Source organism: Chlamydotis macqueenii, chromosome 11 (genome assembly GCF_036417535.1).
Source record: "Chlamydotis macqueenii isolate bChlMac1 chromosome 11, bChlMac1.mat, whole genome shotgun sequence".
In the NCBI taxonomy this organism is placed as follows: domain Eukaryota; kingdom Metazoa; phylum Chordata; class Aves; order Otidiformes; family Otididae; genus Chlamydotis; species Chlamydotis macqueenii.
This window is the reverse complement of record NC_141566.1, coordinates 22,455,757-22,481,629: the sequence shown is the minus strand read 5'-3', so window position 1 is coordinate 22,481,629 and position 25,873 is coordinate 22,455,757. Positions and strand designations below refer to the sequence as shown.

At 53.2% G+C, this 25,873-nt stretch overlaps 2 protein-coding genes across 4 annotated transcripts in view; one reads left to right on the top strand and one right to left on the bottom strand.

The window, feature by feature from the left end:
- Window positions 1–13,146, bottom strand: part of OPHN1 (oligophrenin 1) — a 63,816-nt gene extending 50,670 nt beyond the window's left edge. Inside the window, exon 1 of one of the 2 annotated variants that reach the window (XM_086756179.1) lies at window positions 12,873–13,146. In XM_086756179.1, coding sequence (XP_086612305.1) covers window positions 12,873–13,026 — 154 coding nt within the window. In that variant the 5' untranslated portion in view covers window positions 13,027–13,146. The remainder of the gene's footprint in view (window positions 1–12,872) is intronic. The other variant, XM_086756178.1, reaches the window with a different exon arrangement.
- A 386-nt stretch (window positions 13,147–13,532) lies between these two features.
- Window positions 13,533–18,999, top strand: YIPF6 (Yip1 domain family member 6). 2 transcript variants are annotated; one of them, XM_086756719.1, is made up of 7 exons: window positions 13,533–13,601; window positions 14,407–14,528; window positions 14,951–15,029; window positions 15,426–15,468; window positions 16,030–16,155; window positions 16,260–16,417; window positions 17,003–18,999. In XM_086756719.1, exons 3-7 carry the CDS (start codon window positions 14,951–14,953, stop codon window positions 17,119–17,121), a joined length of 525 nt encoding a protein of 174 aa, XP_086612845.1. In that variant the 5' UTR covers window positions 13,533–13,601; window positions 14,407–14,528; the 3' UTR covers window positions 17,122–18,999. The 2 variants fall into 2 exon arrangements, with proteins under 2 accessions (XP_086612845.1, XP_086612844.1); XM_086756718.1 differs by having other exon boundaries at window positions 13,553–13,601; window positions 14,400–14,528.
- Window positions 19,000–25,873: the final 6,874 nt, after the last annotated feature.

Below are 25,873 nucleotides of genomic sequence, written 5' to 3'. Positions count from 1 at the left end.
TTGGGAAGGACAACGAAGTTTTGAGGTATTGGTCTGTTCTGGAGAAAACTGGGAGTGATGCAGGTTACAGCTTCTGGGGAGAATGATGCACACTTCCCCCACTCGTGACTGAGTGAACACTAATTATCTAGTGCAACTTTTCGTCCCTAGACCTTCACAGCAATGGACATCGTTGATTGGGAAGGCAAGCACACAAAGCCGCATTTTAAAGCAAAGACAGTGAGCAGACCATTTTCCCAGTGACACTCACTGGCTTGTACTGGTTTCCTAGAGAGCAGCACTTGAGGCCATATTTCAAATGCTTTTATAAAGGACGGTGTACAGATTCACTTTTTATTATTCTTGCTTCTGAAATACCAGGACAGCTATGATCTTAAGCTCCCGCAAAGTGCAGGATGCTCCAGCGCAGCCTCCTCTACGGCCAGGCAGGGACGGTGCACATGAATACCCGTGCTCTGCCCGCAAATAGCAGCACGACAAAAGCACCGCTGGCACCAGCACTTCCCTCAACGCTACTCGTGATGAGCAAGAGCTAAAACTACACTTGGCATACCTGAACTCCTCAGAGGATATTATTTCACCTCTGGCATTTTTCTGGCGTTTCAAACTGATCTCACAGCCCCCCAGCTGGAGGAGCTCCTTCAGCAAAGCTGGAAAAAGATAGAAGGCAGCCAGCCCAGAACACGTGGCTCACTGAAATGGAAGTTAAAAAAAGATTAGCAGCCTTAGAAACCAGCAAAAGTGTTGAAACGCACATTAAGAAATAAACCAACTATAATTTGGCTCCATCACATATGTCATGACACCCATCCAGTATGTCAGATGGGAAATGACCAAGTCTCTCCATGAATTGTAACCCAGGTTTACAGACAAGTCGCGCTAAGAGCAGCTCCCACCGCCCCGGCAGACCAGAGGGACTGGCACACATCCCTCCGCCAGCGCTGCTGCAGTCAGCCCCTCTCATGTTATTTCACTCCACACTCTCACACCAGCAACTCCTTTGGTCGCGATTCAGCTCCCGGCAAAGCCCAACCATTTAGGAAATTACCTGGTTTTGTATTTCAGTGGAGTTGAGGTGATGCAGAGGAACATACGCTTCGTGAAGACCACCTGACCACAGCACCCAAGGGTGCCAGGAGGTGACGCCTGTGAGCGCCGTGCTCGGCACAGCTCTGGGACAGGGGTGACGCAGACCTTGGTCGAGCCGTGCACCTTGTCGACACAAATGGGCATCACGCTGCACGTTTCCAGTACCAGATGCAGTTCAGTCACTCAGACGAGCACTGACAGAAGTACTTTTTGAGGAAACGCTCAAAGAGTCACAGACCAGGAAACGCCGTCACAGCCCTTCGGTTCACCACAGACCAAAACCCAACCGTGAGGGCTGGCTGCTGCTACACCCGCATGAATTTCAGACCACCTGGTGCCCAAATCCAGCCGTCACTACAGCTGTGAACGGCTCAGCACTGCCTTGGGATGTACTGAACTCGAGGGAATGAAGGAGAGCCTGCCGAGAGCAGCAGCACAAGGGGAACGCTGCCCGGCTCCCCGGGCACCAGCGCCGCAGAAGGTGGTGCTGGCGCTCCTGTGCTGGGGAGCTCACAGCTCCCAAACCCGTTACGGGAGGGCTCCGAGGGCAGTGCCACGTGGCTGCCTTCCTTGCAAGCTTCAAACGCAGAGGCTGCCGGACACCTGCCCCCCACATCAGAGCACGCCAAGGCTGCCCACGGGCGCAGGGATGGCGGTGCCAGGTGAGCTGTGACCACGGCAGCTGAGCATCACTGCGGGGAGCGGGGCTGTAATTCAAGCAGGCAGGCAGATGGAAGCAGGGTGAGGCTGGCAGGTGGCTCCGTCTGCTGCGCCTATTTATGTACCTATTTTTATCGCCATTCCATGCAGGCCAGTCACCTTTTCTAACAGCCTTCCCCAATCCTGGGGACAGGGCTTAGGGATGCTGAATACAGGACAGACTCTGAAAAATAAAAAAAAAAGAAACACAAAAAGCTAGAACTTTCTCCTCCCTTGGGAGCAGCGAGCTGTGGAGGAGAGGCGGAGCAGCCCATCTCCTGGGGCATCAGGAGAACCTCGGGCAAAGCAGCTGGTCAGCAACAACAGGGCAGAGCTGCACAAATCCTTGTGGTGCTTCAGGCCGCCCCAAGCTTCCCGGCTCCGAGAGAAGCCGAGCAAGCTTTTGGCACGGCTGCTTTGGCGTAAGCAGCAGGAGAGGGTGTGCTCCAAGAGCCGCGACTCCCTGCTGTACAAGCAGTACGAACACAGGGAAAACAAACACGAAAACAACAGACTCTTATCCGGGGCAGAGCATTAGCGGTCCCCACAGAGATATCTTATGATCTGCAGAGCCATCAGATGCATCCCATTTCAGCCTTCCAGCAGCCACCCTTCCCAGGCAGGGCAAGGCGAGTGAAAACCAAGTGCTTTTGCAGGCGGCTTCAGCCAGCGAGCGGAGCCAGCGGCTCGCTCCCCCGGCACGCGATGATTTCAGAGTTTCCTTCGATAAGCGCGCAGAGAGGGCCAGGCAGGAGGCCAGATGAGTCACACGCGGGGCAAGGGGAAGACTCGCAGGCAGCTTACGAGCAACCTGAAGCGGTTCAGCGCGGGAGGAACGCACATCTGCTCCAGGGCCAGGAGCTGCTGCCAGCACGGACACGGCCCATCCTGCACCAGCTGGCACCACCTGGGAGTCCCCAGGCACCTTCATCTGACCAGCACCGGGACAGCCCGGACCCACTCGCCCTGCGGAGCACCGTTAGGTGGGCTTTGCCGAGAGCTGCCCCACCTCTGGGCACCTCTGCAAGCCTCACATCCCACGGGGATCCAGGGGTCCAGCTCTGTACCTCCGCCCTGCAGGTCCTCAGTTCATCATTTGACGGCACAGGAACAGGTCATGTCCCTTGTTCTTCATTTTCACAGCTATGAGGTTTAGTGAGATTAATAAAATTACTCGTTTTAAAAATATCTAGCCTCAGCACTTCATAACCAGCCTTGGCTGGACGAACGGGATTAAAAAAAAAAAAACAAGTGCAACCCGAATTCCGGGCTTTACTTATCTTTATAAACTTTATCTCAGGCTACCCAGCTGCTCTTATCATCATCTGAACAACTTGTGACTGCACATTCACCTGCATGGAGAATTCAGTGACAAAATAGGACACCAGGCAAAAAGGCAGCTTTTGAACCTGCCCCAGAAAGAAAAAGCCAGCATGACCCGGGGATCGCTGCTCCCAAAGGAGGAACTCAGCCGACAGCAGCAAGGAGTCTGCAAGGCAAAACAAAAGCCAGTGCGGAAAAGCACACCATCATCAAAATAAAAAGGAGAAGTTTTCAAAGGCTTTTTTCTTCATACGTATCAGAAACTCAAATAGAAGGTTTACAAAGTTTGAAACATTTGCTTAATGCTTAGTAAGAAAAATAATTGCTGCCTGTTGAATTTCACCAGCAGTTTCAAAGCAGCTTTCATTCTGGTGCATTCAACATCTGTAAAATAACACTGCTTGTTCACAGGAAAGAACTTTGTCCTTTTTTTTTTTTTTTTTTTTTTCTACAAATCTCAGTTCTTCACACTGCACAAAAACTCTGCACTTCTGGAAGCCGGTGCTGAGGGGCAGTGCTCCCGGCAGCACAGCTCTTCGGCCGCAGCCTGGCATCCACGGCACGCTCGCCCCTTTCCCTCTTGGGGAATGGGCCATCTTGGCACTCCAGCTCCTCCCTGCAGACTGGATCCACAGCCAGGCAGCTGCAGATCCGTGCTAGAGCCGTGTTCTCTGGGCAGGCACAAGGCAGCAGCGTGGCCAGGACGGTGCTGCAGGAAGGTTTCCAGCTGCGAAGTGAGCGGGGCTGCCGTTGCCACCCCACGATGCCGGGCTGGCGCACAGCAGGACAGAAGCCATCTGTGAAAAGCTTGTGGGTGAACGCAGGATGCCACATTTGTAGTCACCAGTGCGCTACCAACAGAATTAATAAACAAAATATTCCAAAAATTTCTCAAGAAAAAAGCTGAATCTTCGCACAGTGACTCAAGAGGATACTCTCTGGTCAGCAGCAGTGCTGCTGCGAGCCCGTGGGCTGTCAGACACACTACAAAACAGGGATAACACCCACATCCGCCCAGGGAGGGAGCCAGGAAAGGCAACAGAGAATGGGCGAGAAGCTCTCTGCATGTCTCACGTGTGGCAGAAGAAAAAACATACTTAAACACATGAAAACGACTGAACCCCTTGCCCTTTGTGCCAACACATGCAGGCGAGTTCCCGGGAAGCATATCAGGGTGGTCAGGCTGAACAAGCCATCACAAAATACTGCACACTGGTTTGTTTTAAGCTGGAGCAGCACTGGTCCACATCGTGTTCACATCCACACCCTGTGGCAGGGAGGGGGCCAGGCAGGAGCGCCAAGTGACCCCAGCCGATATTCCTGCCCTGGGCTTCCCATCAGCAAACCAAGCCGTGGGCACCCTTCGTGCGGGCGACAAGGACGAGGTCGGAGCAGCTGTAATCTGCAGAAGCCAGCAGTTCCCGGGGAGGAGGCTGGGACCCCCACCAAACCAGCTCGGTGTGCAGACCCGGCTCCGAGGGCCAGCAGAGCCAGGGAGCGGAGCGAGGCCACCTCGGGACTCCCCACACCCACATAGCCTGGCACGGCGCAGCTCCCATGCGAGCCACCGCCCCGCAGCCACACTGCCCTGCCACCAAGCCTGGCGCCTCAGCCACACAGCAAAGCAAACTCGATGGCACCAACACGCAGGGCGAGCAAATTGCTCTGGCTTGGAGCAAAATCCAACACACACACACACCAACGAGCCCCGAAACAAGGGGTAAGATACTGCGCACACTCCTCGGCTTTCCCGCACACCTCTGAAGATACGGCCTTGGTGGCTGGGGGGAAGGATGCCTTACGGAACGGTTATATTGGTTTTTGTTTGTGCGGGTTCTTTAGGGTTTTTTTTTTTTACTATTGTTCTTTACTTTCTCGTTAGAGCACATCTGTTTTAGATTTGCACCAACTTGGAGTCCTAGATTCTGTGCACAGTGCCTACAGCCCCAGAAAACGAGCTGCTTCACTGTCTGTCGGCTGCAGAGCCTCCCCCTTCCTACCTGTCCTGAGGACGACATGCAAGCACAGACACTCGCCAGGAGAGCGGTGCCAGTGGCGCGTGAGCTGAAGTCCCCTGTGCTGACATGCAGACACAAAAACCTTTTTTGCACGTTGAGCATCGCTTCGGAGCTGCTGCACACAACGGGGAATTTGAACTCCCACTCCACTCAAAGGCAGAGACACAGACCCATAGAGGAAAAAAGGTGATGTGACCTTCTTCAGTGGAAGGCATCGCGTTTGGTGGATACCGCTGTGCACATCCTATCAGGTCGATAACGCCAGAACACTTCCAGTATCACTTCTGTAAGCGGTATTGCGTGTTACCAGCACCGCAGGATGCGGTGGTCTCTCCCACATACAGATACACACGCACATGCACACAGCTTTTCTCCTCAAGGTCTCTGTGGGAACAGCTTCCTCTGCCATAGATGGTGCAAACCGCGTGGCTGCAGCACAACGGCACACAGGAGCACACAGGTCTTCAAACTCTCAAGACGACATTTCCATTCTATTACTGCATGCTTCTCTTTTGCAGGGGATCCTGGTTCCTGGCTAAATTGGCACATCCTCGACGCCTTTAACTCACCCAGTGTAATTGTTTCAGGTCTAGGAGGTGTCTGGGTCCACACAACACCACCCTAAAGCAACTGATAGTTTTCAAGCTGGATATAGGTCTGACGTCTTTTCAGACAACTAGAGCGGAGAAGTTAGGAGAAAATTTTAAAAGTTATCAGCAGTTACTGGAGCCCTTACTGGATGAAGCACCCAGTGAGGACAGAGAAGATCAGCAAGGAGAGGACAAATACAAGGAAAATACATTATTGCTAGAGGGAAGTGATGTATTTTCCAGCAAGTCATTTTTCCCCTGCTAACGTCCAGAAACAGCTTAACACTAACTGCTGCAGTGTAACGTGCTCCAGGAGAAAGGGGGAAGGTGTCCCTGCAGCAGGAAGCCATCCCCTTCTGGAGAGTCAGCCAAGGCAGCACGGGTGGAAAACCAGGTCCACTATGAAAAGAAAGACTTCAGTGGTGCTTCAGTGAAAAAACACCAGGGGACAACCAGCAGATTTGTGCCCACAGTTCTTATCTGCAATGCTTTGCTCAGGCTCCTCCACTCAGAAGATGACTGAGGAGGCAGCGGGGCTGACACTCGCTGAACTCAGCCACGCTCCGAACAGCAGCGTTCAGTCGCTTGCTCCATCTGCAGCTCCGGGATCAGGTTCCCCCTAAGCTGCTGTAACGACCAATGCTGTCTCCAAACGCACGGATGGCAGATTGGCCAAGCTAACGAGGCCACCGAGACCTTATTCAGCTGATTACACCCAGCCAGGGCAAGTTGTTTTGAGAGCCGTGCCTACAGGGTCTGATCCTGCACCCATTCAGGTCAAGGCTCAGGTACTGACTGTTCCTGGGGCACAGCATCAGGAGAGCGCAAAGATACGACTGGAGGAAAGACGAGGACAGACCAATTCTTAAGAAGTCAAATCCACTCAACAGTAGCTGCATTAATGACCCGAGGCTCATGAGTAGCCTCTTCACACTCGCCTAGCCAGCGGCGTCAGAGAAACCGCTTATATGAGTCTTGTTTGCACTCCGGATTCCCCCGGGTACACCGGGCAGTCTCCAGGAGACAGAAGGCCTCTGTGCACTCACATGGGCGATTTCTCTGCGTATCTTCATTAGTGTGCCATATGCCGGCTCACAACTAAGCTGTCTTTGTGGAACGGGATATTTTGAACGCAGGCACTTTGACGCCAAGCCCTGCCAGCAGCGCAGAGCTAACGTGTGCCTGGAGCGCTGCAGAGAAGGGCACACGCGGGACAGACTTGTTCCTCCTCCCTCTTTTCCAGAGGAGCTTCAGGTTTGTTCAGACACAGGTAAAAAAATATCTGGCTCTAACACGCCGTAGTAACAGACTCAAGCCTTTGTCTCCACAGACTTTACATGAACCAACACACGGGGTTTCTGCAGAAACTGGGCAGGCAGGCTGCTCCAGGGCTGCTTTAATCTCATTACAATACTGTGTTCTGTTGACACTCCGCTTCCCACATGCCAAAGCATTAAACCCTCAAGCACCACCTCTGACAACAGCACAGAAACTTGTTGAGAACAGGTCTGCCATGCTGAGGACTGCAGATTTCCCAGAGCCGACAAGCGAGTTCCCACGCACAGCTCCCCGGTGCCGGACCTGCGGGGAAGACGGATGACGGTAGGACCTTCCCCTTCTCCCCCGTTCTAGGGGCGAAGCCCACCCAGTCCCTTTTGTTACCGATTCCTGTGAGCTTTGAAGGCATAGACGCCTCCATGCGTTCCTTGACAACGTCAGCCCTCCAGGATAAAACACTTCACTGCCTGGGGTGGCTGGTTAACTGACATGCAAAGTGAGAAGCAATCTACAAAGCTTTACGCAGCCCAGAAATCAAGTTCAAAACCATGTACGCAACATTTTCATGAGAAATCAAAGCTCTTCCTGCTTCAAAGGACAGTTTACACCATTGCAGCACTCACACATTAATAAGAGCCTCAACTTGATATTTCTCAAACTCCATTTGATATATAATTGCGAGAGAAGATCAAAGACTGGGGGAAATGGATGGTTTTGCATTACCACACACAAAGCAGAGCACAGTGAGCAGGAGAGATTCCAAAAAACCAACACAGCCACAGAAAGAAAACGCTGTTAAGAAGCCATTCTTACAGCGACGATGCTACACAGTCACCTACCTGTGACGTCCTTGCCTGTGGCCTCAGACACGCAGCCTGCAGCGAGCCTCACCTGCGACACCAGCGCTGGCCACCGCGGCACAGGGCTGCGAGCTGCAGGACACGAATAAGCTGCTGTTGGGGCTGAACCTCTGCGCCCAGCCCAGGCGGGCCCTGGCCAGCCTGAAGGGAGGGGTGCCAGCCCGGCACACTGAGCAAGGCAGACCTGCTGGGGGCCAGCGAAGAGACCCGAGCTTGGCTCCTGGGGGCACGCGAAGCAGCGCCAGCCGACGGAACACTGAGGAGCCACGCCACAGACGAAGGCAGGGCTGGCCGCCCCAGCAGCGGGGAGGAAGGCTAGGCTCCCAGCCCCTCTGCCTCCCCAGCCAGGGCAGGCCATGACAGGCTTCAGCGCTGCCAGTGCAACGTATGGCACCAGCATCGTCACTTGGCACTGCCAGCGACTCTGCGTACTCCTGGCACGAAAAAGAAGGGATGTAGCCAGCTTTACAACAAAAATAACTCACATTTCTGTCTCAAAGGAACTTATTGGCTATCATTGACTTTCACACCCACGATTATTACAAATGAACAATATTTTTCTCTGCTTTAGTCAGTTTAATTTCTCATTTGGCACAACCTTATACTTAGTCATCCCACCGTGTCCCACGTACAGTCAACTGTCAGGAGTTTGTCAGTCAGCAAGAGAAAAAATCCCACACTTAAAGGCAGCAACTGTGTGACTGGAATTGCAGGACCCACGTCGGGACACGGGGAGCTGCACAGCACTCGGGAGGGCTTTACCCATGGTATTTTAATTATTTCAGCTGGTAATGTGTCAGAGTCGGGTGGATGGGGTGGAACCAGTTTCTCTCAAGCCCATGAAAGGCAAGAGGAGTTTAAAGCACCCCTCATTTGTGTAACAGCCCCTGGCTTCAGACAGAGCCCTGAAGCACTATCTGCTGCGCAGATGGGGAAACTGAGGCACGTAGCAGACCAAGGGGAGCCGAAGTGCCCTTGCTGCCTTCCTCCTCCGCAGAGCAGGACAGCACGACGACCACGGCGAGCACATGCCTTCCGTTCATGCGGGCTGGGTCAGCTGGTGAGGGGCTTTCTGCAGCCCCCAGACAAGGCTCCTCCGATGCACGTGCTCTGGAGCAGCACAAGCCCTGGCTGCTGCTGGAAGCCCTCCTTCAGCCTGCTCCCCACCCCGCGCAGGAGCTGCTCCTGGCTCTGCCCTGCTGCAAACCCAGCAGAGGCAGGGCTTTCCAGGGACGGCTTCCAGAGCTGGCCCCTGGACAACCGCGCCGGGCAGAGCACTCCCTCCTGCCTCTCCCTGCAGAGGAGCCAGAGGCAGGGAAGCCCTTTTGCCTGGGAAAGCACTCGCCCCGCGGCCCAGTCGTGGTTCCAGCCTCTCCCCAAGATGGGGAAAGGAAGTTCAGCTTTTCTTTAGAAATGTGAAGGGAAGCTGAAGTCAGCAGACTCCTGCAGAGGAGCACCACGTCAGAAGCAGACGAATTTCCTTACCAAGGCCCAAGTCCCCCTGCTGCTGGTCCCCGCTGCCCTTGTCTCCCCATCTGGGAACTCAGGAGTGGCACTTTTGGCTCAGTGGCTGGCAGGAGCAATGCTCCTGAGCCCTGTCAACAGATGGACTCGCCGGCAGATCTCCAAGCCACGGCATCTCCCATGGGAAGGGGGGACTCATCTCTCCTCCTCTCTGGATAGCGGGTGGGCACCCATGAGCCTTCACGCGTCTCCTAGAGAAAGCACCGGGCATCTGCACCGCATGCGCACGCCACACGTGGGAATCACGTAGGGAAGGAGATTAAACGACGCTTCATCCAGATCAACAGGAATTCTCCTCCGAGGAAGGGCCCAGGTCTCAGCGAGCCTCGAGACCGCTGGGTACAAACACCATAAACAAGTCTGGAGTGAAGACGTGGCTGCCCTAAAATTGCTCCTGCAGGACATCACAGCCAGGTTACAGTGGCAGCGATTCACCGCTCGCCATCACTGACCATGGCACGGCTGGGCCGGAGCGGACAGGTGTAAACCGGGAAATGGAAGGGAGCACGCGCATTTGTGAAACAAGCGATCCATTTAATTAAAACAGTGCACCCACCAGCTAGACGTGTACCACTGGGAGCATTTAATGCTACGCGTTTACAACTCCATGGTACTTGAATTACTTATTTACAAAATTCGCACTCAAGTTCACGTATTAATTTGCTACAAATATGACCACGGTGAATTGATCCACCAGTAAAAAGGCTACAAAAAAATCAGAAGACATCAAAAAAATCTCCAAGTAGAAGTCACTAAAGTAGCACTTATTAGACATTGGATGCCTAACTCGTGCTGCTGACATAATAAAGCAATACCAAGTGGGTTTTTTTTTTCTTTTTTTAGCTTCTAGAGACTCTGCTGGAACACTCCTCTTTTTACTACCCAGCAGGTAGGCTGAGGCAACCTTAGTGGGCCGGACACTTTCACCAGGAACACTACCGGCAATGAAGAAGAGAACAAAACACGTGCTCCCTGTATCACAGACAACTCAAAACCACTCGGCTCACCCAGCACATGAAGGTTCTGCAGAACGCCACGTAAAGCCACGCTCACTTTTTCCCCTATTGGCAAATGGAAAATAAAAGACAACTTTGGGCAGCCTCGGGTTTTTGAGTCTAACTGTGGAGTGTGTTTACGGCAGATCATGGAAAGCCCAGCAGACCCTGTTTTCCCGCAGTGAGGACCTGTGTTTCTTTTCTTGGTAGCCTGCACGAGCGTTTCTGCGCTTGCATAATTCACGCGGATGCATGCGTTTGCATCCAGACCGTGCTGCACCCCAGCCCTTTGTTCAGCAGCTTCCATCACCCTGTCAGGCTGAAGAGCCCGCCAGCTGGAGACAGCAGGTGTTTGACGCTTCTACAAGTCTGAGCAAAACGGGGGATTGGTTTGCTTTAAGTCTTATGCTGGAGTTTATTCCTTAATTAACGAGCAAGCACACAGACAATACATCCATCTGCAAGGCCACCAGAGGTCTGTACCCAGCGCAGTGAGTCGATACCTCGGAACAGTTTGGCCAAGGGTTTAACCAAGAGGGGAAGGCAGAGGACAGGACCTCTGGACAGGTAACAGGCCCAATCAGAACAATCATCGTAATTAACCCTTTACCCTTGACGAAGAGATCTCACTCTCTCTTCCAGTGAGACTCATCACCTTTGCTTCCCAGCTGCTGAGGGACAGACCCATCCCACAGCACTGCCAAGGGGCAGAAACGAGATGTCAGCCATCACTCACCGCGTGCGAAGCGGGATGGACCAGCCACCAGCCCAACGTGTCCAGGCAACGGAGAGCGAGGAGCCCCAAATTCCTACCCGCTGTCCCACACGGACAGGATTCAGAGAGGAAGGCCTAGAATCTTTATTTTTTTTTAACGTACCTGTTAACTGAACAGGAGGGGGTGAATCCCTGGGAGCAGATGGAAGCGCAGGCGGGTATCGGCCCCAGCGCGCTCCCCAGCCGTGCCCAGCAGCCTGCTCTGCCAGGCCACCCCCTGCCTGCTGGTTCAGCTGCACTCTTAAAAAAGAAAACAGCACAAAAATGCCCCCACAGCATTTCAGACAAAAAAAATTTAGGGTTTCCTCAGTTCTGGGGGTTATCTGTGCTGTCTGGCTGTACTCAGTTTCCTCTACTTCTCTCCTTCCTCTTTCGCCAGCCTCACTGGGACAAGTCTGCTGACCCAGCAAAATCCCCTCACATCCCCACTCCGAGTGCAGCATTAGGGCTTACAAACACTAAAAAGGGAAAAACGGTTTTGACCAAAGCAAAGAAGAAAAAGCAAAATATTTACCTTAACAAGCAGGCTCGTTAAAATCCCTTTGGCTTTAATTTTGTTTGTTTTTTTCCCCTGGACCAAGCAGAGATTTTTTTTTTTTTTTGTAGTGCGTTTGAGCGTCTCACAGCCCTGTGATGTCTGCTGTTTCAGTCATACTAGCTTTTGTCTTCACTGTTTTCCAGATGGGCAAACACAGGCTATTCCAGTCATGGCCTTGATAACAAGGAAGCTCTGAATTATTCTTAACAAAAGGCCAGCAGCTAAACCTATTAATATCAACTAAAAACCAACCAGCTGGCAAAAGAAACGGCGTATGATCAGAGTCTGCCCCATTGATTTTTTTAATTTGCCTTCACTTGGCCTGACGCAAGCGCAGCACTCAGCTGCTGTGCTGTCCCATGCATCTGGCCAGGTTTGTGCGCACATTCACGTGTGGAGAAGATGCGAGAGACAACACAGGAAAAGTGCATCCACAGCTCTTCGAGAAAAAATAAATTCTAAGCAGAAGGTCAGGTCGGTACAGCGCTAAACATGCAGGACGGGTGGTTTCAGATGACACCACCAGGTACCTCCCATGGTCTCGGCCAGTACTTCTGAACAAGCGACTCCCTTCAAGTCAACACTGAAACCGACATTTAACTGCAAAAAAATTTCATCATTGCTAAAAAATAAATAAATAAAACAGCAAAAGGACCAAAGACCCTTTCTGGACGCAGCCCGCATCCTCGCAGCCGGCCAGCCCCGGGGAGCAGGGCTGGGTGACGAGGTGGCCGGCGCTGCCCCGGCCACGCTCCGCTCGCTCTTCGGCGAAGCGGAACAGTCGGGCATCGTCCCCAAACACGGACCATCCTCCAAGGTCCGCGGGCTCGCAGCCGCTGCCAGCCCTGCTCGCCGGGACGCCGGAGCCCGACCGGTCCCCGCGCAGGACCGGCTGCGGCCCGCGATGCCAGCGACCGAGGCAGCCGCCGAGCGCCGGGGTGCGGGGCCACGGGGCTCTGCGGGAGCCAAGGCGAAGGTGGGCTTTCGGGAGGCGGTCGAGGAGAAACCCCGTTCGGCCCGGGGCAAGGAGGCACCGGCCGCTCCCGGGGCGGCCCCGGAGGAGCCGCTGCAAACGGCGACGTCGCCCGCGCCGCCGGTGCGGGGAGGTACGCGGCCCCCGGCCCCCTCCCGCCCCTCCCGGGCTGGAGGCCGCCGTGCCCCCGGCCCGCCCCGCCCCGCTCACCCCGTATGGCGGCGATGAGCGCGTTGCCGTCCTTGATCACCTCCTTGATGAACTTGTTGGTCCGCTCCAGCTCCTGCTCGTAGCACTTCAGCCGCTCTCGGAAGTCGGGGCTGTCCAGGTAGCAGTCGCTGAACTCCAGCGGCGGGTGCCCCATGGCTCCGCGGCGGCCGCTCCTCCCGCCGCCGGCACCGCCGCGCTGCGGGGCGGTCACAGCTACGGCTGCGGCTGCGGCCCCCTCCCTCCGCCCCGCGCCGCGGCCATGCCACCGCCCCGGCCCGCCCCGCCGGGCACCGCCCCCGGCCCTGCCCCGGGAGGCTCGGGCGGGCGGGGCCTACACCGGCCTGCGCGGGGCCGGCCTGAGCGCCGTGCTGCTGCGGGCCGGGCCGCTCGGTTGAGGCGACCCCTGCCCCGCACGACCCCCGCTTCCGGCCGCCCCGCCGCCGCCGGGACTTGTAGTTCTGCGGGGCCGGCCGCGGGCAGCCCCTGGGCCCGGGCGGGGGGGGCTGCGGGGGTGTCACCGCGCCGGCCGCGCGCGGCCAGGGCGCCCCCTGCCGGCGGGGCGGGGCGCGGAGGGCGGCGCGAGGCGCCGGCCCGCGTTGCCATGGACGCCCCAGCGGCGCGTGACCCGGCAGCGGTCGCGGCGCGCTGTGATGACGCAGGCGCGGCCTCCACGTCGCCGGGGCAGCCAAGATGGCGGCGGCGGAGGGGAGCGGCGCCGGGGGGCCTTTGGTGAGCGGGGCGGCGGGGGCCGCGGGCGGGGCGGTCGAGCTCGGCTGCGGCCCATCCAGCGCCTGCCTTTGCCGAGCAGGGGAGGGCCCCAGGGGAGCTCGGACGCCGTGGGCGCCGGGGGCCGCGGTACGCGGTACGCGCTGTGGCCGGGCTGGCGGCGCTCGGCCCCCGCTCGGGTGCGGGGGGGAGCAGGGCCTGGCGGCTGCTAGCCAAACGGAAAGCCAGGCAGCGGGCCGCCGGCCTCCTGCCGCTCCCTGCCTGCGGCTCCCCTGCCCCGGGGCTGGCCGTGGAACTGCTCGGGTCGCGCTCTGTTCGCGTACGTTGCCCTTCCGCTTGTGCGGGGAGACCAGCCGCGTTAGCGGTCGGCACTCGGCAGCCCCGTGGTGCGCGGGCCGGGGGTGCTGTGCGGTTTCTGGTGAGGGGTTCCCGTGAAGGACGGCGTACTCGGGTGCGCTGGTGCGGCCGTACAGCTGTCAGGCATTACGTTGCTTTAAAAACCCAGACAAGCTTCTTATTTTTACTTTCATTAGTTATTGTTGGCTAAACAGAGAACAAAAGCCAGGCTATCGGCAGTTACTGAAGCAAACAGAAATGCTTTGCTTATGCCCACCTCTTCAGACTGTGAGCTGTTTAATCAGGCAGACAGCGGCTGGGCTCCAGTGTCGACCGTGTTATCAAGTGTTGTACCTTTGAATTCTGAGCAGTTGTTTTCATCCTAAACCCAGCTGAAAAACACGTGAAGTGATAATGAGCTGGTTTGCATTTCTTTCTTTCTAAAAGTTTTTTAAAAACTTCTAGTTTGCAGGTCTCGCAGATGTGTCCATATCACAAGATATTCCAGTGGAAGGGGAGATTACTGTTCCTGTTGGATCTCGCTCTCCCGACGAAGACTTCTCCACACTGGACGAGCCTGTTAAGGATACTATTGTGAGTCTGTGCCTGCATCTGTGGTAAAACACGTGTTTTGCTGATATCTTGAGTTCTTGTGTGTCAAAAAAATAGCTGAATTACAGCCCCAGAGTTTCTCCGTGGTCTCAAAATCTTGCAAGGGCAAAGGCCTCAGATGGAGCTTGGGAGAAAACTCGCCTAATAGGATTTTTCATTAGTTTTCTTTTCCTAGAGGAGCAAACAAGTTACCCTTCTTAATTGGGTATTATTAGAGCATATAACATTGTGGTTGTTGAGGAGTGTAGAAGAAGTAGGCATTCTTTGTTGCAGAGATGCTACAGAAATTTTTGGGTTAGATCCTGTCTTGACTTGTCATCAGTACTCCTTCTGTCTTTCTGCTTTTCGTTGTTAACTGTAATTTGTATGAAAGGATAAATTGAAGCATTTCTTCTTTGTTTCAGATGAGAGATCTGAAGGCCGTTGGGAAGAAATTTGTCCATGTCATGTATCCGAAGAAGAGTAGTGCGCTCCTCAGAGACTGTACGTAAAAGGTTTTCAAGCTCTTCAAACGATGTTTTGCCTGCAGGGGAGAAGGAAGGGTTCAGTGAAACAGGGATCCAGAAGTGTCTGTTCTGTGTTCTTTCTGTTGTTGTAGAATGCTGAACAGCAAACATGAGAAGTCAGAGTGTTACCAAAGCTCTTTAAAAGTGGAACGTGTGCCAGACTACGTAGAACAGATGGGTTTAGCAGTTGGCAGGTTTTGAATAAATTATATTATAGAATGTGGTGTAAGATGCTAAATTAGAAAATTGTAAGGAAGTATCATGTGGAAAATCATACATCGAGAGCTGGAAAAGGTACTTTGTTACTCGCAGGTAAATGAAACTGAGCATCATTCTATGATATTTATGATTTTATTTTTTCCATTACCTGCAGGGGACCTTTGGGGCCCTTTGGTGCTCTGTGTCTCACTTGCACTGTAAGTACTTACAGCGGGTGGATTTGGGTTGTTATGGTCTTTTACACTGGAGAAATGAGAAAATTAAAATTTCTGATTACGTATGTTAATCGAGTTCATCTGATGCTCTCTGGTCTTCTGCAAACACTGCCTGTTTAGATTTTGTTACGTTAGGATTTAAGGGTGAACTCGTCCTAGTCCCCTGTCTTAAGAATGATTTTACTGAAAGGAATCACGTTCATGTTACCCTTGATTCTGATTACTTTGAACCCTAGCCTGCAGGCCAAAACCTTTGGTTTTCATCTTTTAGCCTGTTGTCTCTGGTTTTATTCTCCTCTGTATGCTTACACAGGTCTCAAAACAGGTAAACAAACAGACTGAAATGCCCTCAGTTGAGTCAGAACTGTTTTCCTTTCCTACACAAAATTGAGGATGCTACTAAAAAATGAGAAAACAGATGAAAAATGCTTGGTCTGCAGCCTAACTGGAGATCAATGTTTTGGGCTCCTGTTCTGTCATCTACTCCAAGTCTAGGAAAACTCGGCCGTCGAGTGACTCCCTTTTATCTCCTCCCTACAACAGGATGCTTCAGGGCGGATCAGCAGACAGCAAAGACGACGGAGGGCCCCAGTTTGCTGAGGTCTTTGTCATCATCTGGTTTGGTGCGGTTGTCATCACCCTAAACTCGAAGCTGCTTGGAGGAACTATGTGAGTGCTGGTTTGTTTGGTAGCAGTTAAAATGCCCCCGCGCATGGAGTTTCTGCAGTGCTTTTGTTTGATGACTCTTTCCCGTTTCCGTCTCTCCTTCCCAGATCTTTTTTTCAGAGCCTGTGCGTGCTGGGTTACTGCGTCCTGCCCCTGACAGTGGGAATGGTGGTGTGCAGGCTGGTGCTGCTGGCAGGTTCTGGGACTGTCAGCTTCATCATACGTCTTATTGTAGTAGTAGCTATGTTTGCTTGGTCAACGTTCGGTGAGTACCTTTGTGCGTTGTAACGCTGTCGTGCGCGCTGAGCAGCGCGGTGCTTGAGGAGATAGATCTGCACGCGTTCTGTTGGGTAAAGCCAGTGGATACTGTGGTTCTAAGGTGTTTCCTAGGCTGCTGAAGTATTGTAGGAGTAGTTCTTCCAGTCCTTGTGTTGGCAGAGATTCAGCCTCTGCTTACGCTCCTGGTGATTGTCGTAGTCGGATGCAAATTGCCTCTGGCAGAAGGAAGATAATTTAATATTAAATCCCATGTGAGGCTACTGGGCATTTTATTTTGTGATCTATTGTAGAAATACTATTAGAAAATGCTAATTTGATACAGATGTATTTGCATTATTTCTTCTGTTCTTAATCTGTAAGTCTGACTCTTGCTACAGAATGTTAATCGGCATTTATCTCCCTACGATGAGGTTTTAATCGGTGACTCTAGACCATTGGTATTGAGCAATGGATTACTGTTTTCTGTGCATTTGCAATGCAGATCCTAATTCAAAATTGTTAACATCTGCGGTGGATCATAGATGTTTTGTTTTATGCTGCTCACATTTCAAGTATTTTTCTTTTTCGCCAGCATCTACAGCTTTCCTGGCAGACAGTCAGCCTCCGAACCGCAAAGCTCTTGTTGTGTACCCCATCTTCCTCTTCTACTTCGTTATCAGTTGGATGATTCTCACCTTTACACCTCAGTGATCTCAGATCGGAAGAGACTGTGTAACATGGACTGGAGTTTTTTCATGAACACTGCAGTTAATCGTCGGCTTTATCTCTTTCTAATTTATATATATATATAGATATTGTAAAAAGGCAGGTCATGGGATAAAGCCAGAGAACTGCAAAAAATTGATCATTTGTGTGTCCCTCTCTTTGAAAGATACAGAGGTCCAACTGCTGAGGGTTTTTTTTATTTAGCCCTGCTCTTCAGTTGTGTTAAAAATGCCCACTGTGACAGGGATTATTCCACCTGAGGAGCAGAGCGGGAGATCCTGGAATTTCAAGACGCTGGGTAGATGAACATGAAGTTATAGGATCACACGACTTGCAGAATTCTTGCTTGTGCTTGGATTCGCACTGAAGATGAATATGCCTTATGAAATCATAGAACTTCATTGCTGTTCTTTGTTGAGTAGGGGAGAAATGTGTTTGACTTCATTCACTTGCAGAGTGGTGAAACGTACATGAAGTGCGTCATAGGACCGTGAGCTTTCACTTGGAAACTCAATTTCAGCAAAAAATAAGTCAGGTCCATTTTGCAGTGGATTGGAGCTGGTGGGAGGGCACAGCCTTTGCTCGTGTTCGTGGATTGTACATTTGTTTCATCCCTTCTTATGTCATGAAAGAGCGTTTCAGCCAAATGCCTTCAACGCTGTAGTTACACCGACTACTCCAGGTACCTCGTGAGAGGGATTGTGTTTACACTTGATATTATGAGTCTCTTCATGTGACCGTAGATGAGAGTTACAAGTCCTGGAGAGACAGTCAGAACCGGTTTGCAACAGGGACTTGGCTATCACTCTGCATATTGAGAATGGAAAATTGTCTGGAGAGTACCAAGTCAAGTGTATGTATATGTTTAAAAAAAAAAATTGTGTGAAGTGAGTTGAGGTTTTGATACATAAGATGTTTGGGTGCTAACCTACCACACCAGGACTTATGCCCCAAACTTTTAAAGTGGGTTGGAGGAAGGAAACTAAATGATGGAGGTGGTGGTGGCTGCTGTGAAGTAGGATATGGATTCCAGTCCTAACTGCCGGCATGGGACTTGTCACTTGGCTGTTTACACGGGCAGCGTTTCAACGTAAATGTGTGTAAATTTGCATATTGTTGCTTTGTACTCACAATGAGGAACTTTTGTAGAGGTGGATTTTGGGTTGTTTTTTTTGTGCTTACTACTTTTTATAAAAGGGGAGGAGGCCATTTTCTGCAGTTTCCTGTAGGTGCACCTATGTACCTTGTGTGGAGAACTGTCTACGGGTGTACAAGTGTGTCGTTTGTATTTCAGCATAGAGACTGAGACCTGGAGAACTGCTTTTTGAAAACTGGACAGAAACTCATTATGTTGGCCACTATTTTCAGTAAGCAACACAAGGGGAGAACTCTGAAACACCTGGGGGTGAAACAGCTGCTGTTAAAATGTCGCTTTTGCTGAAAATGAGCATCATATTTCCTTTTTCCTACGGTAGTACAAATAGAGCTGAAATCAATGTACGTGGATCGTGCTGAGGTGTAAATTGCCCAATTTATATCGATACGTAGAAGTGCAGTTTCTGCTATGAACACTGTCAGCGTTTGGTAGTTGGGATGGAAATTTTAAATGTGCGGATTAAAAGTGCATTTTTGTGTTTCTGGGAGCGTGGAGAAGAGGGAAGGAAAAACTGGTTGCTGTCAGCAGAGACACAGCTTTGCTGCAGCGCAGTCGTTACCCACGAGTACGCGTGCCGCTGACGGCTGCTCTCACTGCCTCCCGTACGCCTTCCTCCCTGGCTGTTCTGAGGAGCTGTAGCGTTTTGTCTATGTGGGTTTACAATGGAATCGGGGAATTTTTAAACCTTCATTAAATTATTACTGGTATGGAATGTGAGTTTTCTTTTACGTACGCAGTTTTCCGTTCATTTAAACAGTAGTTTAGCTTTATGAAGCTGAGAAGAAATATTCAAGGGAAGTAGGTAGTAAAGCTGTTGATGGCTACAGGGGGACTCTGAGGCAAATCTATTTCCTGCTGCAGCAGAATTTAACCATGCTTTCAGATAAATCTTTGGAATTCTGTCTCTGTAGTGTCTTGGGACTTAAGCTGATTTTATATCTGAAAGATAATTGGAGTAGTGTTTATTTGCTCCAGTATCTTTTTTAAAAGAAGGAAAATTATTTTTAAGAGGAATTAACATCCCAGGTTTTTCCCTGATTATTTTTGACTTAGCTGTAAGTCTCATGATGGTCTGTTCTGTATCATTGCTGTTGGCTTATACAGGAGAGAAGAAAATTGTTTTTGTGTTAACTAGATTTACTTTTCAATTAGTCACTGAAGATTTTAGTCAAGAGGTGTTTTTAATCTGAACGCGTAGGAGCACTGTACTGGTTATCTGGTGAACGTGTGACTTTTTTGTTTGTTTTTTTGATGCGTGGCAATCCTCCTTTAATATGGAAGCCATCATTTTCTAAAGCTGTGAAATTAAGTGGATTTGTATCTCTGAAGATGTAACTGGCCCTAAAGTTTTAGCTGGCAGGATGCAGGTAGGAAACTAGATTTCCGGAGTTTTCATGCCTCCATCTGAACAGTTACGTGTCTTACGTACGGTGGGTTTTTAATGGCTTCCTCTAGCAGAGAGTAGAGGTCACCAATGTCCTTGGCCAGGGGATCTGGTTGCTGGAGCTCATTGCCTCCTTCCCCTTTCTGCTCTCAGCTTCCTGTGAGTGATACGTGCTTGATGCCAGTTCCCTTACAAATGTGCAGTATGTCTTCTCAAAGGTAACTGCCCACCACACTGTTATAATCGGCTCTGGAAGAGCTCCACTAAGAGTGGCTTGGCCTTTCAACCTGAAGATGATCTATTGGAAAACATGGCCCTTCTTGTAAGTAGTGTGTAATTGCTTGGAAAGGCAGAGAGAGCAAGTGGTGAGCACCAGATTGATTGATTGAAGATTGACTGTTTTATGTGACTGCAAAAAATGAAGAAGCCAAAATGAATTTGTTCCTCAGCCAAACTGTGATGTTCTGTGGAGCCACCGCTTTTATCAAATCGGTTTGCCCCTCAGCGAACAGGTGGCTCCCAAAGCAAACTAGATATGGGCACGTTAAAGCACCATTGAAAAATTTCAGCTTTAGGCAAGGAAAATACCTTGAGCTTATTTGATATTTGCAGGCTGCCTAGAATTCATATTGATGCTACTCCTTTAAAATAATGGTGTTGCGTGAGAGCGTTGAGCGCGCCTGTGCGTCGGATGGTACTTCGTCTTGTTTGGCCGGTTACAGAGTGCATAGCTCCAGAAGTGCGTGCAGGTGAGTCATCCTTGTAACCGCAACACACGTTTGTAATCTGTTACGAAAACGTATGCGATAACTCCATTGTCATGCTTTCCACAGGGGGGAAAAAAGTATCTTCTGTCTTGTTTAAAGCTGGCTAGGGGAAGGGCAGGAAGGAGAAAAGCAGATGTCCTGCCTTGAATGAAGTGTTTTAACTTTTCTGTCTAGAAAGCAGATGATTTTCTGATGCATGAACCAGGCTTTCTTTCCTACTAAGATTTTCTTAATGTTCTTCATCAACTGCAGTTGTACGTGTTTGAATTTAATTTGGATCTATTTAATACCAATGAAAAGAATTTATTTGCTTTAACTTTAGGATTTATAAATTAAAACTCACTGAAAGGCATGTGGGCAGTCGTATGTGTGGATCAAAAGCACTGTGCGTGCTGTCCTTCCGCAGTGCTGAGGAACGGCCTGTCCCACGGGCGCTCTGCTGGCTGCGTGGGTGCGAGGCAGCCCCTTCGGTTGGCCGAGCCTCTCCTGGAGCACGCGCTCCATAGGGATCCTGCCGGTGCTGGGACAAAGAGAGGCATCGATCTGGCCTGGGAGTTTGCAGTGATTTAGAAGAAGATGGGGCAGACAAATGGAAGGGCTCAGTGACAACCTTGGTGACACAAGTCTGCCCAAGCCACGCTTACCGGGACTCGGTGTGCCCTGCTTAAAATTGGAGGGGACTAAATAAGGCATGGGTACAGAGGGAGCAGGAACGGGGTAGGAAGATGGCCTAATAAATTAATGGCCATTAGCAGCCGTCCCTGACTGGACGTGAGGCCATCACCTGATGTCCGTCCGTGCGCCAGGGCCCTCGGTGTTGGGCTGGAGAAGGCCAAAATGTCCCGCTGGTCACCAGAGGGCGGCACGACCTTGCGGTCCCTTTGGGCTTGGCTGCTTATCTTCCTCCCCGTGCCTTTCTGTTCCACCCGAGCAAACCTGGCATGCAGCAGTCTGGTTTTTGTGTCCCCTCTTAAGCGAGGACAACTGCTTGCAGGCAGCCTCGGAGAGGTGAGCTCTGACCTTCCAGCCTCAGCCATCACCGGCGTGGGAAGACACCCGAACCGTCGAGCCCAACCTGCTTGCGCTGCGGGGTCTGTACCTGCTCTGCTCTTCTGAAAGATCCATCCAGTTTTGAACAAGATTACTTTCATTCAGCAAGGGGCATTTTTTTTTTAAGAGCCTATTTGCAGGGAAAGGAGGACCCTCCACCAGCAAAAGGTGCTTGATGTGACCAGGCTGAGCAGGGCTGGAAACGTCCCACCTCCCTCAGCTCAGCACCCGTGACCGGGTGGCAGGACCTGGGCTGCTAGGTGAAGTCCCTTGGCAGCAGCTCTGGGGCACCTTCTGCACCCCCAGAAGCTGGAAGCTGCAATTTCACCAACACACTCCTTAGGATTTTATTTTTTTGTTTTGTTGTGTTTTACCCCCTACAGCTAGTGTGTCCGAATGTTCTGAAATGCACGTTCACGGCTGGAAATGAAGGGTGGTGGGTTTTGTCTGGTTTTCCTCCCCACAGAGACGAGCCCTTGCTCTCAGGCAGAGCTCACAGTCTGGGAAAAGCTGAAAGGCGGTTCTCTGGACCCTCCCCAGGAAGGGCTGGATGCCTGGGCTCTCCGGGCTGGCGGGAATGGGCACAGCTGCAGTCCTCTCGGAGAAGCAGCGGCTGGTGCTGGGGGTCCATGCTCCCGTGTGCCCCCAGGCAGGTTCCCGGCGGTGATGGGGAGCTGCTGCCCCCGGCAGCTGCTGGTGCGGAGAGCTCTGAGCCGCGGCGGGGCTGCTCTCCAGGTGAGCGGGTCTGGCCTTTGGTCCTCCTGCACACTGTGGGAACCGTTGCTGAAAGTGCAGCTCTTCCGCTCAAAACGTGTTCCTGGATGCAACTCAGCGGGTAGGAATTACACTTTATTTGGATAAATCTGGAGTTCAGCATTTTTTTCCCCAAAGCTAATAGTTTAAGGCTACTATTCTGTGTGCTGGGTTGTACGTTAGGGCCCTCCGTGGGCCCGTGCCCCGTGTCCAATATCCCAGCCGGTGCTGCTCCTGCTCGGAGGTGGCCGTGCCCGCGGCGCTTGGCTCGGCGCAGGGGAAGGAGAGGAGCCGCGGCCGGGCTGCTCTGTGCCGCTCCCGCCGTTGCTGCCCGGGGCAGGGCAGGAGCCTGTGCTGAGCGCTCGGTTTCTATGAGAAACAGGCAGAAGGGAAATTTCAGAGCTCAGCAAGAACTGCTCGATTGCACTTGGATTGTGTTTTCTGGTTCTTTTCGAGTCTTATTCTGGCATTGTGTGTTGCTGTCTCGGGTTCACAAACAAACGCTGCAATTATTTATACCATGCGCTTATTTAAACCTGCCTCTCCCCATAACTCAGTCCCCCCTCAGCAAGAATCCACGCGGTTGAGAGCTGGGATGGGGCTGCTGCCTCTCTCTTTCTCAGGGCTTCTGCATTCCTTGCAGCGGCAGCGACAGAAGCCCGAGACAGCACAGCCCGGCACTGGGCACGGGGACAGCCCGCGCTGGCACCCAGGCTGTGTCCCGGGGGAACGAGCGCCGGGGCGAGTGCGTGGAGCGGGCAGGGGTGCTGGCGGCTAGGAGCTGGCTGAGGCTCATCAGCCTCAAGGCGCCTTTGTGTTTGGAGAGGAGTGGTGCCTGTGTTCTGACGCTGTGCTCTGCTCAGGGACGTGTAACCTGGCTGTGACAGTTTGGGCTTGGACGTTTCCAAGCCGGAGGGTTTGAACCCTCTTGCCGTGCCCCCAGAGCCAGCTCCCTGGCTGGCAGGAGGGCGGGTGGTCGTGCCCCTCCGAGCCCTCAGGACAGAAAACCTGCTTCTTTAATCCTCACTCTTCCTCCTCCTGATCCACTTCGGAGAGAGGGCCCCCAGCCCGTCGCTCAGCGGGGCAGGGCGCTCTGGCCGGGGCAAGCCTGGCAGTCCCTGTGGCCGCGGGGGGCCGGGGCAAGCAAAGAATTTGCTGCTAAATAATAACGCTTTTGTGTGCGTGAGGGTTTGCATGAAGTGTTTTCTGAAGCTGCCTCCAAGTTTCCCCAGCGTCCCCAAAGAAGGACGGCTGCAGCGCGTGGCTCCCCTCCAGCCCTGGAAGCGCTTTGGGGCTGCGGAGCCTGCGGGCACAGGACGGGCGCTTGCTGTCCCCAGCAAGAAGCATCTCTCCTCATTCGTGCGGCCAACCACCTAAAGAGAGGGCAGCGCTGTGGCAGAGATTTTGGCTGAAAAGGTGCCAAGAGCAGCTGTGCCTGATGCTGGCTTGTTTTAAATGTCCGTTGCGTCCTGCCCTCCTCGTGCTCCCACCCGCTCCGGGGATGCACACACGGGTGCTCGGATCTGTCAGGGAATTCCGCTCCTGGCTCCGTGCTGGGGGCGAGCGAGAGTGCTGTGTCCCGGGACCAGCATCCCACGAGCAGAGCTGCCCTGTCCCAGCGCTGCAGTCTGCACGAGAAGCTGTGCGGCACGGGGGTTGCCTCTGAATTTGGGGTGTGGTAAACTTAGTGCGTGGGTGGTTGAGCCCTGCGCAAGCGAGAGAAGGCTGTGTGTGGGTTCGTCACGCGGGGTTAAAACTGTTTGCAGGGAGCAGGGCACTGCACCTGACAGATTCCTCTCTCTCGGGAGTTAATCCCGACCCTCGGCCAGAATTAGGGCTGGGACCTTCCCCAGACAGCAGCTGTTGCCAGAGCTGCGTGCAAAAACACATGAGCAGGTCACATCTAGTTTAATAAACGGCATTTAATGGTGCGTGCGTGTGCCGGTGCCCCTTGCGTGGTGGCAGCCCTCCCAGTGCCGCGCTGGGGCAGGAGGGCTGGCTGCGAAGGGGGGCTCTCCCCAACCCCCCGCTGTCCCAGCTGTGTTTCTGGGCCGGGGCTGGCGTGGGGAGCACGGGCGCGGGGGTCTGTCCCTCTGCGTTCACCCCTGGGACAGAGCCGGGCCATCCTCTGGCTGTTGATAGCACGGGCCCTTGCTTTTCCTAGGCATTTGCCATAGGAGCAACTGCTAATAATAAGAGCTGCTCGCAATTCCTTCTGCTGGCCTGGCGCCTGCCTTAGGGACAGGGTTACCGTCCCGGCCAGGCTCCAGCAGCTCCGTTATATTCCCATGGGAAGGGAAAGCTGCCCCGTGAGCGCTCTGCTTATGCCACTCTTCTTGTGTAAAAACGCAGCCTGCGTTATATTTCATCTTATCTTCAGGATGCCAATGTGAAAACGATGGTGTCGCAGCGGGGTTTGCTGGAGCTCTGTCTAGCACGGGAAGCTTTGCAGGCTCTTCCCAGACACGCTGTCTTTAAATAGAGTTAGTTCCTCTCTTTTCCTAATACGCTTGTTAAATAGGGCTAAAATCAGGTAGGTGTACGGGTTGCAGGAAAAGCCATTTTCCTTCTGCATCACTCAGGTCTATTGTCATTTGTGTAACTTGTCTGTAGGACCTCAAAAACAGTACCTATCAGTCATGCTTTTTAAATGTATTAACTGGCGCGCTTCCCCCACGCCGATTGACAGCCCCAGGCACTGCAGCGTCCTGGACTTAAACCGCTCGGCCTCAAACGCAGGCGAAGCAAGGGGTTGTGCGTTAGAAATTCCACGAAAACGTCCTTGACTGCGTATTTCAGTGATGTCAGCTCTTGTTTAGTGAAATTGAAAGGTTTTTTCATCTGAGGAGTTTGTTTGGCTGCTGTGTGTATACTAAACGCGCGCGCAGGGGTGTTTACAAACCAGCCCGTCCCTCGCGGGAAACGCGCAGACTGAGCCTCTGCCGAGCTTTGAGGGGCTGCGGGGTGCAGGGCCCTCCTGATCCGTGGCGCAGGGCCAGCCGCGCTGGAGGGGTCTGGCCGTCGGGGTGCCCCTGTACTGGCGGGCACCGAGCCCAGCAGAGACCCTCGGGCTCTCGGTCCGCGCTGGGATGGCGTCGCAGCCCGAGCGCCGGTCGGGGGCTGCCATGTGCCGGACCCTCCCGGGCAGAGCCCCCGCAGCCCCTCGCCGCGGGCACGCGACGGCTGGTGCAGCGCAGGTCGAGCCCTGGCCTCGGAAGGGCACGGTGCCCGCGGCCTGCCGGGTGACGCTCCCCGTGGGCAGCAGGTTTTTCGCCTTCTCCACCCCTCCCTCACCGCCCGCGCTGCCAGCCCTGCCCCGTCAGCACCCGCCCAGCAATTCGGCGTTATTAAAAGAAAAGGGTTACTGTTCCCGCTGCGCTAACAGGGCGAGCGCCGGCTCTGCCAGCAGCTGCTCCCTTCCTGACCTCGGGGAAATGCCTGCGCGCGGCAGCAAGTGGAAAATCACTGCCCGCTGCGGGCTGGCTGCGGCCGCTTGCGCAGCTCGGCCCCGTTCGCGCCTCCTCAGCACCCCGTGTTTTCCTGCAGCGGCGGGGCCGGCCCGTGGGAGCCGTACGGGCGGCGGCGGTGGCTGCCCTTCCCGGCGAGGACATCTCCTGTAGCCGTTAT